The 16,860-nt window shown below is 40.8% G+C and overlaps 1 protein-coding gene across 1 annotated transcript in view; it reads right to left on the reverse strand.

The window, feature by feature from the left end:
- Positions 1 to 16,860, reverse strand: part of DMD (dystrophin) — a 2,981,380-nt gene that overhangs the window by 2,070,488 nt on the left and 894,032 nt on the right. Inside the window, exons 10-11 of the mRNA XM_040336499.1 lie at positions 5,381 to 5,569; positions 357 to 538 (exon numbers count right to left, since the gene is read on the reverse strand). Coding sequence (XP_040192433.1) covers positions 357 to 538; positions 5,381 to 5,569 — 371 coding nt within the window. The remainder of the gene's footprint in view (positions 1 to 356; positions 539 to 5,380; positions 5,570 to 16,860) is intronic.

Raw genomic sequence — 16,860 nt, forward strand, 5'->3', positions numbered from 1 at the left:
TACTGACTGGAAGAGCTGTTCCTGATCACAATGAACAGCAGATCTCTCTCTACTCCCCTGTCAGAACAGGGATCTCTTTGTTTACATACACAGATCCCCGTTCTGGCTCTCTGTGGAGCGATTGCAGGTGGCCAGCGGACATCACGGCCACTGGCCATGCGCAGCGGCTCTGGTGGCCTGTTTGTGCCCCTTATGGCTCTTAAATTGGCCAACGTACACCTACAGCAATTCGTGCAGCCGTGCCAACCTGCCGCAGTATAATGACAGTGACTGGTTCGGCAAGTCGTTAAGCACTTTGTGATAACACAAAAAAAAAGGATAAAGAAAAATCATGAAATGAAATGATCATAACTTACTTGCTTTGCCTGTCCATACTTGCCAACCTGAGACTTTCCCATCGGGAATTGAGGAGATTCAGCTGTTCCTGGATTTCATTCTCTTCATCATCAGAAAGTTTCTGAATAGCTAACAGTTGACTTCCAGCTTGCAAAACTTCTCCAACATTTCCCTGGTGAGATGTTAATTCCATCATAAAGCCCTAGAAATAAAGAAAATTTTTATAGCAGGAGTGGAGAATAGTAAAATTTTATAACAGTATAATTATATGCAGGGATATAAAGCTGATTTTCAACCTAATGTAGGTGGTAAAATTACCAGAACTAAACAAGACAATGGTAAAGCTGTTCTGCATTTATATTTGTTTTTGCTGCATAAAACCTGTTTTTGTGACATTAATTCTAGAAAAAAATAGTGATTTCTTTCTACAACATATGTTTTAGACTTTTTCTGTTGCGCAGAATGTCACTATTACAATACATACATGCACACAAGAAAACTGAAAGGAGTTGTAAAGGCAGATGTATTTTTTTATCTTAATGCATTCTATGCATTAAAGTGGGATTCCGGGCATAGTTTTTTTTTGCAATACATTACATTCAATATTCTTTTACAATTATCAAAAAAACACGATCGGTACATAAAACAGTGTAAACACTTGATATCTGCTCAGCGATCTTGTGGCCGTTTCGATGTTAGCTGTGGGCATAAAGCTGCGTACACACGATCAGTCCATCCGATGAGAACGGTCTGATGGACCGTTTTCATCGGTTAACCGATGCAGCTGACTGATGGTTCGTCGCGCCTACACACCATCGGTTTAAAAAACGATCATGTCAGAACGCGGTGACGTAAAACACAACGACGTGCTGAAAAAAATGATGTTCAATGCTTCCAAGCATGCGTCGACTTGATTCTGAGAATGCGTGGATTTTTAACCAATGGTTGTGCCTACTAACGATCAGTTTTGACCTATCGGTTAGGAATCCATTGGTTAAATTTAAAGCAAGTTGGCTTTTTTTTAACCGATGGTTTAACCAATTGTTAAATAACCTATGGGGCCCACACGATCGGCCTCTGTTTAACCTATCGTGTGTACGAGGTCCTAGAAGCCTAGTTCCTGTGTATTCTTGGATTTCCCTAGAGAGGTGCATGCTGGGATTTTTAGGCACATTCATATCCAGAGACTCCTGGGAAATGAGTGTCATAATTTCCCAGGAGGCAATGGGGTCGTAGGACAGGAAGTTGAACCACCGTAGACTAGGAACTAGGCAGATTACGAAAATCTGCCTAGTAACAGCCATATACAAGTGAGTAAAAAAAAAAAATAAGATTTTTTTTTTACATTAAAGGCAAGCTGTTAATAAAATGTTTGTTTTTAGGGTGGAAGTCTGCTTTAAGATAAAACACCTTCTGTGTGTAGCAGCCTCCCCAGCACCCCCTAATTACATAATTACATACCTGAGCTTCTTCTCTCTCCAGCGATGTCCACGTCCCCTCAGCCATTCAATAATCTCCTCCTAATTGGCTGATACAGAGCAGTGGTGCTATTGGCTTCTACGGCTGTCAATCAAAGTCAGTCAGCCAATCAGGGGAGATAGGGGCGGGGATAGGTCGGGGATCCGTGTCTGAATGGATACATGGAGCTCTGATTTGGCTTGGGTGACCCCTGTAACAAGCTGCTGGCTGAGGGGCACTCAAATGAGGGTGGAACTAGGAGCAGCAAAGAGGGACCCGAGAAGAGCAGGATCCAGGCTGCTCTGTGAAAAACCAACTGCACAGAGGTGGTAAGCATAACATGTTTGTTATTATGTTTATTTTTATTTAAACAAGCCTTTACAATCACTTGAATTCATCTTCTATTTGCTTTTATTAAACTCTATTATATGTGTGGCTGTATAAAATTAGCTGTATGCAGTAATAAACATAATAATAAAATAGTAATAAATGTATATCTCATTTGTTTATTTTTTCTCCAACATTGATGGTAGTATGCCTATGGGTCTTAGGCAGGATAACAGCAGGGTCTGCTTTATGGGTTAATGTGAAGATTATTGTGAAGATTAATGTGAAGATTATTAGAAGGGATGGGCCATACACCCCCCAGTTCGGTTCACACCAGAACATGCGAACAGGCAAAAAATGTGTGCAAGCATGCAAACCCCATTAAAGTCTATGGGACATGAACATGAAAATCAAAAGTTCTTATTTTCAAGGCTTATACGCAAGTTATTGCCCTAAAAAGTGTGGGGACTCGGGTAATGACCCAGGGAACGTTTTTAGGAGCACTTTTTTCAGGAGCAGTGATTTTAAGAATGCCTAAAGTGAAACAATAAAAATGTAATATTCCTTTAAATATTGTGCCTGGGGAGTTTCCTTAGTCTGCCTGTAAAGTGGCGCATCTGTCTGATGTGTTTTACAGTCCCGCAGCAAAATTAAATTTCTAAAGGAAAAAAATGTAATTGAATATTGCTTGCGGCTGTAATATATTGCCGGTTCCTGGAAATATAGATAGAAATCAAGGAAGATATTGGCGTGGGGTCCCCACAAAATCCATACCAGACCCTTATCCGAGCATGCAGCCTTCTAGGACAGGGTGGGGGGATGGGCGAGCACCCCCCTCCTGAACCATACCAAGCCACTTGCTCTCAACATTGGGAGGGTACCTTGGGGTCCCCCCCAAAGCACCTTGTCCCCATGTTGATGGGGACAAGAGTCTCATCCCCACATCCCTTGCCAAGTGGTTGTGGGGTCTGTGGGCGGGGGGCTTATCAGAATCTGGAGGCCCCCTTTAACAAGGGAGCCTCCAGATCCAGCCCCCATATGTGAATGGGTAGGAGTACATTGTACCCCTACCCATTCACCCAAAAAAGTTTCAAAAATAATAAACACACAACCGTTTTTGACAATGCCTTTATTAAGATTGCTGTATTTTCGCTGTAACAGCTGTTATATAGGCAAGGGCGGGGTAACCCACTGATGTAACCAGATGACCCTGCTTCCCATGATGTCAGAAGGGACAGGGTCCCTCAGTTACGTCACCGGGTGGCCCCGCCCTTGCCTATATAACAGCTGTCACAGCAAAAAGATAGCAGTCAGCGGGACACCTCCCATCGAGGAGGAGATTCTGTTTTTTATTCTTTTGGTCCGTCAGACGGCGTGATTAAAAATGGATTGACATTGCGGGACATTTTTTGCATATATAGTCTACATTACACTGACTACACTGTGTATATATGGACTTAGGCCCTGAGCCATGATTGGCAAAATTGGCCAATCATGGCTCTTACAGCAGAGCACACTGTGATTGGCCAAAGCATTCAGGTCAGGTGCATGCTTTGGCCAATCAGCAGACATCAATGCACTGAGATCTCACAGTGCATTATGGGGCGTTCCACGGCACGTATATTTGCTGCGAATGCCCCATAATGTTCGGAATTCAGCGAACAGCAAACACCCGATGTTCAAGTCCAACTTACGATTGAGTCGAACCAGGGGACCATCCTTAATTATTAGATTACTGAAATTAGGCCATGCGCCATACCACAATTCTGAATATGAAAATAGTGAATTAAATTAAAATGTGCTGTATACATTATGTTAGACCAGTAGGCTGCTGCTCACAGCTTTACACACACTCCCAGAAGCAAAAATATGCTTCTTCATGGTGCTGTGCAGCCCTCTGTGGCCATGTGAATGAGGCATTTTTTTTACCTTTAATTATTTTTTAAATTTTTTAATTATTTATTTTTTACACTACTGTGGTAGGGGCTTTTGGGAAATATCAGGGGTATACACAGACTTTTGATATTTCCCCTTTGAGACAAAGACCAAAACTGAGGTCACAAATGTACAGTAGAGAGTCAAGGAAAACATTTTGTTATAAGAGAATGGTCTCTGAAGCAAATCTTGTATTAAAAGGCTTCTGGGGTTACTAATCTGGACAGCTGGAAGCAGCTCTGTTCACTGATGTTGCTGCTGTGGCAGTGAAAACGTTAAAAAATTAGGAAACCCTATAAAATGTCCCACCATGTAAATCCATCCTCAAGTGGTGTAGCAATGCAGATTCACATCAATCATAATGAACGCTGCTTGCCAAACCTTTCCTTGCTGTAGGTAATTAAAAAAACTATTTTGGATTGGCGTATGCCCCATGCCACTTACCAGCTTCCCATGCCCTTTTTTGACAATCCTTGCCTATCAGCCTTGAAGATTGGCAACATTGATTATTACTATTCTAGAGACTATTCTACCTAAACATAGGTGAAAGAAAAGGAAAGTAATATACGTAGACAGTCTATTATGTTTCTATTGTGGATAAGGAAATGCTCAGACCCTGGGGGTAGTAGGTGCCCTCTGCATTTTTCTTTTTTTATTGCTTATTGCTTGCTAGGTGGGTGGAACCTGTCTTGGTGGTGCTGTCCTCTAAGAGCCCTTTCACACTGCCACCGCCCGAAAAAAACACTGGTAAAGGGCCGCTAAAGAGTTTTTCGGGCACTAGCGATGCGCTTTTAAACCCTGCTAGTGGCCGAATAAAGGGTTAAAAGTGCCCATGAAGCACCACTGCCAAGGAGCTTTGCAGGTGCTTTGGCGGTGCTTCCCATTGATTTCAATGGAAAGGGGTGCTTTAGGAGATCCTAAAGTGCCTCAAAGAAGCTGGTTGCAGGACTTTTTTTGACATCCTGCCAGTGCAGTATCCCAGTGTGAAAGCACTCGGGCATTCACACTGGGATTGCAGATGAAGCTTTTTCAGGCGCTTTACAGGTGCTATTTTTAGCGCCAAAGCGCCTGAAAAATGCCTCCAGTGTGAAAGGAGTCTTAATGGGGAGCTTAATTATCTAAATTTCACTATCTCAATTCTAAGAATATAAAAGAGTAGAGAATAATTTAAGTAGAAATAAAATTCTATTACTTTGCAATAAAATCCCCATTCAAGTAGCCGTAAGCTTATATGTAGCAGCATTAAACTATTTCAACTCTCAAAGTATGGAATGTAAAAAAATGTAATAGGCATACACAAATTCCTGGCAGACCTTTGACTTACCTCATGTGTATGGAACTGTTCTTTGATGTCTTCAACATTGTCAGAAATTGCTCCTTGACTCTGTAAAGCATCCTCAGCAGAAAGAAGCCAAGAAAGCACTCTTTCCAATGCTGACTGGTAACTTTCTAGATCCACCTCTGGTTCCATCACTAACCTGCCAAATGGCCGGTCATCCACACCTTGTATTTGCTGCAGAGAAAATAGCACCATATTAGCTGCAGTTTATGCTATAATCATTACAAAGTATTTTGTTCAACCAAAAATTATTTGGCTGTAACTCTAAACAAAATGGAAATATTTTAATAATAAAATAGTTTGCTGGACATTTTACACAATTCAGTATCGCAAAATGAAGGATTGTTTCATAGGAAAGTTTTTTTCTTTTTTTTCCTATGTGCTATATTATCTAATATTGCTTTTCCTCAATGGATGTATGTGTATATGATGACTGTAATGGATCTGAGTTGAGAAACTGGGAGACAGCAAAGTAAGTTCTAGAGCTTGATAAACATGGATATGCTTAAATCCATCTTTTATTTGATGTTGCTTCTAAAGCCGTAATAAACGATAAATGCAGGATTTATCACAAGGGTTTGCAAGGGAATAGATTTTTTGTGTGAACGATACACATTTGAGCCTTCACCAGTTTATCACAGAAGAAAGAAGTGCAAGTTCATATTTTTACGTAGGGCAGGTAACTGTTTTGTGTCTTATATCTGTGCCTGCTGTACTTGCCCGGGGGAACATTTGGACCCTGATCAGAGACTACTGATGTAAAACAAATTGAAAATAGATAGTTAATAATGATCAGAAAACGTGTGCATACTGTCACTAATGTAGGTTAGAATAACATTAGAAATCTGCTTAAAATTTGTTCTTGGGTACCTATAGAATTCGAACACTTTACTGGTTAAATAATATTTGCATAAAGAAATCGAATGAAGCCTCGTACACACGACCGAGAAACTCGGCGGGCGAAACACATAATTTTCCTTGTCGAGTTCCTTGTTAAGCTGTCGAGGAACTCGACAAGCCAATTTTCTCCATTCCCGTCAAGGAAATAGAAAACATGCTCTCTTTTTGGCTCGTCGAGTTTCTCGACAGTTTCCTCTACGAAAATGTACACACGACCGGTTTCCTCGGCAAAAAAAATTCTCTCAGCAAGTTTCTTGCTGGTTTTTGCCGAGAAACTTGGTCGTGTGTACGAGGCCTGAGACTTGTATCTGTTGTTATACCTGTCAATCTGGGTAACTCCCAGCAGTCAAGATAGGCTAAAAAAACTCTTTATGTGCTGCTATGTTGCTGCATGTGTTCTGTTTTACTCATGCTCATTCATCAATATGCATTATGGTAGCAGATATATTTGAATGGACAAATCCACCCTATGCTATCAAGGTAAACTTGGCGTTATACGTAGAAAGGAACTTAGTTTGTAAATTACACCCACCAATCTACATGTCTCTAAAATCCTCCAATCCAAATTCCGGTCAAAGTAAATTCAGGAACATGCATCCTGTTTACTGACTTTAAACTTCATATTATTTTAACAGAAACATTCCAACACCAGCAAGCACAGGCCACTGCAGTTGGGTATCATACTAGCAACATGGCACTCTTCTGGACCAAGGCTTAAAAGCAGCCTGTCATACAAAAAATGCATGTTGATAAAACCAATGTTTTTAAAGATGTACAGTAATATTAGAGCAATATCATGACTGTAGATTTTATATTGCAGAGTTATTTTGTTGTGTTATCATGTAATTAACAACATCATCAGAGACAACACTTTTCTGGAACATGTCTGACAGGCTGTGTTACCAAACTTGGCTTGTAGAAAATCATTGGATACATGGAAGGGATCATGTATCTATTCCCTCTTTAAAATGTTGCAAACATGGTGTTTCCTGAAGCAACATAACATGCCTTTTTTTCTATGAAAAATATTGTGGTGCCCCTCAGGTGGGAGGTAAAGTCCACTCTAGATGTATGTAAATGACCGCTGAAAAAGGAGCTTGTCCCGGCTCCAAACTGCAGTGGGATCAGACAGAAAAAAATATATGCCGCACATCAATTGCAGGCCCGTGTAAAAAGTGAATGGCAGCCTCGGCCTGGACTCCAACTAGGCCATGCCCCCAGTGCATTCCACTCTACCTCTTGGAGCTTAGTCATAACTAAGCTCCAAGGGGCAGACCGGAAGGCATTGGGTGTGGCCTTGTCAGAGCTGGGGCTGAGGCTGCCATTCACTGTTCACAAGAAGTCTACTATTGATGTGTGACTTATGGATTTTTCTCTCTGATGCTGATATTCTTTTTCTAACCTGCACAGATAACTGATTGATTGGTTTTCACTACTTTCCTACACACTAGCTATATCAATAGTATATCACTAGAAACATACGTATTAAACTATGTAACTATGTTTTGGCAATTAAAAACTTAAAGTTTTGTAGAAAAAAAACTATATTTTAGTATGACATGACTGTTTAAATAAAAGTAAGGCACATTCTAATTATGAACCTTAGGTCTCCTTCCAAAGTAGAGATCTTGGTTATGCTTTGCTTGACTTTTAATTAAGCCACATATCAGCTATCAAAGCCTAATTCCCATTACAGAAGTTACGCTTCTCAGGGCAGAGCTAAGAGTTTATAAAAGAAATCAGATACACTTCATGGAGCATTTATAATTGTTGTGGTAGGAGGTAGGGACATGCTGCATTCTGCTATGTTTCAAAGCATATCTGCAAATTCAGTTCCTTTCAACAACATGATGAGGTCCCTATAACAATTAAGTTAGGGAGGTTGGAGGAAGGTTGTTTGCATGCCAGTTATCCCCTATAAATTTGACACTAGAATGTGTTACTTGGAAACAAATCAAATTACATAGTCTAATAACATAGCTAGTTATACTTATTGCATCACAAAAGCATACTGTACATACTGCATAATCTCAAAGATTCAAGTTAGTCAGGAGTAAAGTATATAGAACAATGTATTAAAATACAAAACATTAGGATTGTGATTACATTACAAACTTGACACTGCATAAATTTAGACTGGGGTGAGGTATTCCTGTGTAGTCCAATTTTTTTCCCATTAAACAATATTCCTGCACCCTACTCAGTAAAGCAGTGCAAAGTGTATTGAAAAGTACAACCTCATTTGGTTTTCTGACATCAGATTAATGAAGCATGCACCTACTATATATCACCAAATGCAAGAATACATAACAAAGTGTTCAATAGTAAGTGGTGCAAAGATCATGGATTGGAAGTAAGGTAGTGTTTAAGGGTCAGGATTAAGTGAGGCAGAGTTCAGGGGGTCAGGAGTAAGGGAGGCAGAGTTCAGTGGGTTAGGAGTAAGTGAGGCAACGTTCAGGGGGTCATCAGTATGTGAGGCAGTTACCACTGCAGCCAAATAGATTATTGCAAGAGCCTGGAAAACCCCCTCTCTGTGTCCTCACAGCTCAAAATACACAAGCAATTATCCACATTAAGATAAAAACCATGCTACTAGACTGAGTGGCTAAATATGAGAAACTCTGGGGTCCACGGGTGTCAAAATTTCTACCTCCCAAATTTGGTACCACAGTGGTGCTCCCATAACTGACAATATGCATACTCACCGTGAAAGCTCAACAACACCTTCTAAATGACCCAGATTCCCCCCGGGGAAACTCCCTTCCTCCTCCCCACCCTCTTCTGAGGGTCCCTTCCCTCCTTCTCACTCCTTGTCTTTTTCCTCTATCTATACTCTACATATATTCTTCCTACAGTCCACCACATGTCTTTTCATGTTTCCCTGAATATCCAAGCCTCTGCACATCACCTGCTTAACCCTTTTAATGGTAGGCTTTGGCTCCACAGTTGTTTACCCCTCCAGTTCTTATTAGTCTAGGAATTCCTCTCCCCCTTCCCATAGACAGGTTTCAGTATATCTACATTACTATATAAGTCTTAATCATTGTTGTTACAGTTTCTATGACTTGGGCTCCTTATGTATTACCTGCTAAAGCGACATTGTCTCTGTCATGGATGCCCTTGGCATTTTTTTTTTATTGGTTGTACCTCATCATATAATGCTTGTTGTCTCAAATGTGACATGTTTTTAAATCCTTAATTATTTTCAGCAATAAATATTTGAACAATAAAAAATCAAAACACAATAATAAATCACTAACGTAGACAATCAAAAACTTGAAGGCAATGTTCTGTATTGCAAACAAATGACAGTGTCTATAACTTCCATCTTCTAAGAAGAACTTCTTCATCTGCAGCTACAAGCAGGTTGTACATTCACAGGCCATGTGGGTGGTGGGGCCACACCTTTTGGTTGGCATGAAACATCTGCCTTTCTTTGCTTGCAGTGGACCTATTTTACACCCAGACTACATAGAGGAAGTGCTGGAGTGGGCAATCAAGCTTGGCAATTGGCAATTTGTTGTTAAGTTGAATCTGTTGTAAGTTGAAACTGGTAAATTTGTTAAGTGTAGCCAAAAACAAAATATTTTAAAGCTTTTTGGATAGCATATTTAAGGGTTAATACCCCTGTAGAGTTTGTTTTGCTGTCTATGTCCCTGTTCAGAAGATTTCACCTCACTTTCTGTCCCTATGACAATTGGATTTTGAAAATTTGGGGCTGTTGTGGAAACAAGGATTGGTGATAAAGCATCAGTGGAGGTACCTTTTTTAAATGATAGCTCTTACAAGACTGAATTTCCCTTCCTAGGGGTAGATTTCCTCTCACTTCCTGTCGTCTCCCTCCGTTTGTAAGTCAAAGTCATTTGTAAGTTGGATGTTTGTAACTAGGGGACCGCCTGTACTGTAGTTCTGTGCTTCTGTGCGTTACTGCAAGTTCAATGCAGTATATTTCATTGCATCACTGCAAGTTTAACGCCATATAGTTCTGTGCGTTACTGCAAGTTTAACGCTGTATTCTTCACTGGGTTACTGCAAGTTTAATGCCATTAATTTCATTGCATTACTGCAAGTTTAACGCCATATAGTGCTGTGTGTTACTGCAAGTTTAACGCCATATACTGTAGTTCTGTGCTTCTGCGTGTTACTGCAAGTTCAACGCAGTATATTTCTTTTTTTTATAATTTTTTTTTATTGTTTTTCAAAAGTAGGCAGCACAAATTATGCTTACAAAGTAATAGTAAGAGTACATAGTAAAAGGAAACTTTAGGAAAAGAAAATATACATAAACTTGTCAAGTGGTATAGTTGATTGTCATGAAACTAACAATGCATTGACTAAATGGTTCGGAAGTTGCAGCTAAGTTGAACACAGTACCTTGTGTTAAATATATCAGAAAACATATCTTCAAGTGTACAACGCTGTATATTTCATTGCAGTACTGCAAGTTTAATGCCATATAGTTCTGTGCATTACTGCAAGTTTAACACTGTAAATTTCATTGATTTACTGAAAGTTTAACACTGTATATTTTATTGCGTTACTGCAAGTTTAACGCCATATAGTTATGTGCGTTACTGCACATTTGACACATTATATTGCAGTGTATTATAGTTTATCCATGGAGTTTGTCTGCGTAGTAAATACTCAAATTAAAGTGCACCAAATACCACATCCTATTGATTAAATTGCATCCATGTACACATTTATACATCTTTAATACATTTTGTTAATAAGCACCCCACACCCCCAATCATGTCTGGGGGGAAAGCAAGGAGAGTCAGACTTTCCCATGGCACTGAAAGGAGGCCAGCAGCGTATGTGTCCAGAGGACATGGTCAGTACTCAGGTCGGACATCATTTCCTCTGTTTAGTGATGTTGCCCGTGCTATCCAGCCACAGAATGTAGAGAAGGTGGTGGACTGGCTTACTAAACCATCCTCATCCTCCTCATCCTCTGTATCCCAAGCAGGGACTAATGTGCAGTCCCCTGCAGCTGCTAGAGAGGAAAAACCTGCCTCCTTGTCTACAGCTATTCCTGCCATAGCCCCAGCATCAGGCATGAAGGAGTAAGCAGAGTTATTTCAATACAGCGTCAGCCACTTGTCCTTGATGATGCACAGCCATTACTCAATTCAGATGTTAAGTATGAGGTTGAGGAAGGCAGGAACATGAGCCTACAGAGAGGGGAGAACACTTTTACACAAATTGGCATTCATGTTCCCCCAGCCACGGCATATTGCCAAGTTGTTTCCAGTGGTAATGAGGATGGAGGAGATGATGATGATGAGGTCACTGACTCGACTTGGGTGCCGGATAGAACAGAGGAGGAAAGTGTGGGTGAGGCACAACCCAACAAGGCAGCCATCATGGAAAAGTAGAGAGCAGCCACCCTATTCCATCACATTGTGGAGCTGTTATCTCCTGGCCCACTTCCCACAGCTCAGCTCTCTGGGCCTTTTTTAGTACAAGTGAAGCCGATCGCACTGTTGCTATTTGCAAATTTTGTCTCAAGCACATCAAGTGTGGCAAAAACACCAACCATTTTGGTACCTCATGCTTGACAAGGCATTTACCCTCCCACCATTCAGCCCATTGTCAAGATCACCTAAAAGCCCCATAATAGTGGCACAAATCTGTTCTCCTTACTCACTTCAGTCTGTCCCTGCTATTCCTCATGACCTCTAAGCAGCCTCCACTGACAGGGATGATGGTATAGCACAGGGTGTCTCAGGTCCTTGCAGCACATCTGTCAGCAGTACACCACTAGCTTTAGACTATAGCCAGCAAATCTGCTGCAGCTGGAAAAAAAATACAGTCCTTGCCACCCACATGCCCAGCGTTCCAAATGCAAGCTTGTCAAAGTTGCTGGCTCTACAACTTCTATCTTTCTGCCTGGTGAATTCTGCCCATTCCGTGAATTTACAGAATGTGCTGCACCACAATGGCAGGTTCCAAGTCAATATTTCTTTTCACATAAGGCCATTCCAGCTCTCTACCATCACATGGAAGGCAATGTTGTGGCATCGTTGTGTAAGGGGGTCAGCCGCAAAGTCCACATTACTGCTGACATGTGGTTCAGCAAGCATGGGCAGGGATGATATATTTTGTTCACAGTACACTGGGTAATTATGCTTGCAACTCGGAAGGATGCAGGGCAGGGCTCAGTGCTGCAGCTTGTTGTGCCCCCCATCTCCATACAGCTGGTGATTATGCACGAATTGTCAGCTCTACCCCCTCCTCCTCCTCCTCCATGCCCTCCTCTGCTGAATTGTCCTATAAACCTCAAGTACCCCCTAAGCATTCAAAGGGCTATTCAATGAGTCATGCTAAAAGGTGGCATGCAGTGCTTCAGCTGGTGTGTCTAGGGGACAGGAACCACACTAAAGCAGAGATTCTTGCAGCTCTGCAGGGGCAGGCCCAAAAGTGGTTCACGCCATGCCAGCTGGAGCCAGGAATGGTGGTGTATGATAATGGCACAAACCTCCTGTCTGCCCTTAGACAGGGAAAGTTGACACATGTATCATGCCTGGCACAACCTCAATTTGGGTTGGAAGATCTACTAAAGCAGGCTAGAAGAGTCTGTAGCCGTTTTAGGTGGTCATACACAGCCAGTACTCGGTTGGCTGAAATTTTGCAGGAATTCCACCTGCCCGTAAACCGCCTGATTTGTGACATGCCCACCAGGTGGAACTCTACTTTGGCAATGCTGCAGCGGCTGCACATGCAGCAGAAGGCTGTCAACGAGTACCTGTGTAAGATTGGCACAACGTCAGGCTCAGGCTAATGGCTGCTCATTAAGGATGCATGCACTGTACTGTCACCATTTGAGGAGGCCACAAGGATGGTGAACCATTACAATGCATGCATCAGTGACACAATCCCTGTTGTGTTCCTGCTGGAGCAGACTCTGCATTGTATTATAGACAGGGCACTGGAGGCAGAGCAGTGGGACGAAAAAGAGGACTTCCTTTCATCTCAAGGCCCACTTCATGCAAACATCATTGTTCCTATGCCACAGAACACACAAGAGGAGAGAGAGGAGGAGAAGGAGGATTCTGGCAGTTTTGGAGGCATTGAATCAGAGGCCTGGGCAAACTGTAATCACCCCATGCACATTAGTGCATCTGAGCCGGGTTCCACTCGTGTGCATATTTCTTCCACCTTGCTGGCCCCCAGTGGTTGGTGTTGCTATACACAGTGGCTGTTTTTGATAGGGACAGGGCAGGTCTTGTGTCCACCCAGCTCTTCATTGTTGGAGAGTAGGCTGAGCTCCAGTGTCTGCTCTCTCTTGCTCATACAGCTGCATAGCCTGATGCTTGTCACTTGCCTAACAAAAGGACCCTCCATGGCTCTAAAATGTTGCAGTATGTTTACCATGTGACCATAAAAATAAAGCTTTTGACTCTTTCTAGTAATCCTTGGTGTGCTGATTTCTTCACTTGTACTGCTGCATAGGGGACATAGAGAGCAGCATGCATGTCTGCTCCCTCTTACCATCTCTCTCCCAGCAGTGGCAGTGTTACAGAAGAGAGAGAACAGAGCACAGCGCTCCTCCATCCTCCTCCCACCTGGACGATGTATCACAATAGATTAGGGGAAATGTAGCACGGAGCGACAGGAGTGCAATGAAAATTAATGGAGCTGCAGACTTTAATGGTCAGGGAAGACAGAACTTTTTGCAGGGATTCCACAAGATACTAGAAGTAGTCTAAGGCTTGTTCACATTATCATGTAATTGGGCAATTTTGACCGTGCAATTTTCATGTGATATTGCGTGTTGCATAGGGAAGCCTATTCACTTGAATGGGCAGCCCTATGTGCATTTGTCACCCAAAAAGAAGCTCCTGCTCCTTTACAAGTGAAAAACTTATTTTGATTTTTAAAAGACCAGTTTGCCGCATGATCCTGTCATACAACAATCACGGAATCACATCACTGGGGTCCAATAAAAGATAATGGCAACCAAACTACACAGTTTGGAATTCTAAATTGCAAAATGGGAATGGAGCCTAAGGCTGGTGCCAGGGAGTGAGGACCTGCTACCAGGGATGTCTATACATTCATATACCCCAGAAGGTTGAGAGGCTGAGTCACAAAGTGTTTTTTGGCTGCACTGGAACACAAAGGAACCTGTTGCCGTGTGGGCCTGCAGCCTGGGTGAGCCAGTCAGGAACAGATTTTGAGACCTTAGCATTCAAAAGCCAATTTCTGACTGCCAAGTCATTAGGACCGGATTAGTCACCTGCCAGAAGTGGTGAGCTGAACTACATGTCTTAACCTCTTCCCATATGCATAGTCAATTCCATTGAGACTGCTTTTATGCAACTGCTCATCTACATGTATATCACTACAACTCTTAAAGGGACAGTGCACCACCTAAAGAAGAGCACCACCAAAAGCCAGCCAACATAAACTATTAGGTGACAGGTACATTCTGCTACCTTTAAGGTGTACCCCATACATTAGGACTGCATAATCACACCCGCTGTTGAGGTTATAAGCAAAGTGTGTGCACATGAACCCTGTTTTTTTTCTGAGTTAGTCGATGTCATTACGGAGACTCTACCAGCACATGTAATAGATCAGTTTAAATTTGCTATAGCATTTTACCATAATATGTTTCATTAATTTACAACCAAATTGCTTGTGGCCTACGTCCTGTATATTATTTTAGAACAGTAGCTTGCCAACTCTTAAGTCACACAAGTGTAAACTGCTTTTGGTCAACGGCCAATTGTGTCAGTGTGGAGTGAGCTGTCAATAGAGTCGTGGCAGAATATAGGACCCATCTTCGCCAGTGGCTCCTGCGGGCGGGGGTAATTGCTACATTAGCATTACCAGCAAATAAAAAATACTTAGCAATCATTATTATAAGATTGTGTGTGTGTATATATATATATATACATATATATATATATATATACACACACACACACTATATATATATATATATATATATATATATATATATATATAGTATATACACACATATACATATGTATATACACACACACGTATGTGTGTTAGAACTTTGGGATTCACACATTATTGCAATAGGCTGTGCGCATACTTATGATACATATTAAGTTCCTAAAGTCTCTTCTGATTTTTTTATATTTTTCAGACCTTTCACTATTTTTGCAACCTGTCTATTTTATCAATATGTTTTGTAACAACTGTAATTTTTTTATTTCACAGCATATTTCTGTCCTGGTGACCATCATAGTTTTTGACACACTAAAGTTTTGTCTCTAGATACCTTTTTCTCAACCTCTCATATGTGGGCCTAGGTTAAGGTACCATCAACATTCTTCTGGCAAGATCTGGGGAATGTAGTGTACTTCAAAATCTAGCTGGGAAGACATTCATACTGTAGTTTTCAGTTTTCGCTATTGCCCGATTTCTTTTTGGCATGCCATCACCCACTGCATCACTGCAGTCAGAGACAGGGAACACATATTATCTATTTTTCCCCCCTATATGTTTTTTTAAAAGTGTATACTGTATTTTAAGAAGGGGAACATTTAAAAAACATTTTGATATCGAAAGGTGCTGAGGGACTTTAAATTTTGTTTTTTATTTTGTTTCATTCGTTTTACAAAATAAAAGTATTATGTTACAGTAATTCACAGTAATTATGTTTTGCTTTTCACCATTTTAGTCTTTTCCATTGCTATATTTCCAATTTAACAACAGTTTTGCATTGGAAGTTGTGATGTCAACATGCAGTAAACCAGGTGGAAATTAACATGTGGAATGTACTAAAAGTATATTATAGTTCCATTTTCAATTTAGAGTGCTTTGAATTATCTCTATTTAAGTGTAAAAATATTGTGAAAAGTTTTGATATACTGGGGATCAATAAATGAGACACACTCTGAGCAGAGTTCCCAAGATAAAATTTGAAACTATTAATTTCAGTCTTATATAAATATGCCCAGATAAACAGACATGTGAATAAAGACTATACCATACTACTCCTGTATCATAACTCCATCCAATTAGTCTAAAATAAGGTTACTGTTTTCCAGTATGTATGAGAATGAGAGTAAGTAAGAAAGACTTTATGAGAAATATCAAAAGTATTTTGCAGCACTAAGCTTATTATTGATGACATGTGATTTCTGGTTTCGGAAGGTGAAATAGATTTTAGCAAAAGGAACTGAAACATCACACAAAGAAAATGTTTTTTAAACACTTCTACTCATGGAAAAAAATAAGAAACAAAAACTATTGAAATTGATTTGCTTGTTTCCTGATAGCTTAAAACATTTTCTAGCTTTTTGTTGATACATTATATGGTAAATCAGGAGCAGTGTGATTTATCCTAACCTATTGCAATACAGCTCAGTGGTACATATTTTAGACACAAAAAAACATTAAAGTATATTGCTTTCCTCACCTAAAGAAGTTCAGTTTATACTTTATTTTAAGGATTAGATCCATTGGTTTTATTGCTATTGAGAATGAAAAGGTTGGGGGAGAACCCAAAAGTTGGGGCTTACACCCGCAGCATGGAATATATTAACTGGAGTTTGATGACACAGGTTAGACCAGGGGTGGGC

The sequence above is a fragment of the Rana temporaria genome, chromosome 2 (genome assembly GCF_905171775.1).
Source record: "Rana temporaria chromosome 2, aRanTem1.1, whole genome shotgun sequence".
Lineage (NCBI taxonomy): Eukaryota > Metazoa > Chordata > Amphibia > Anura > Ranidae > Rana > Rana temporaria.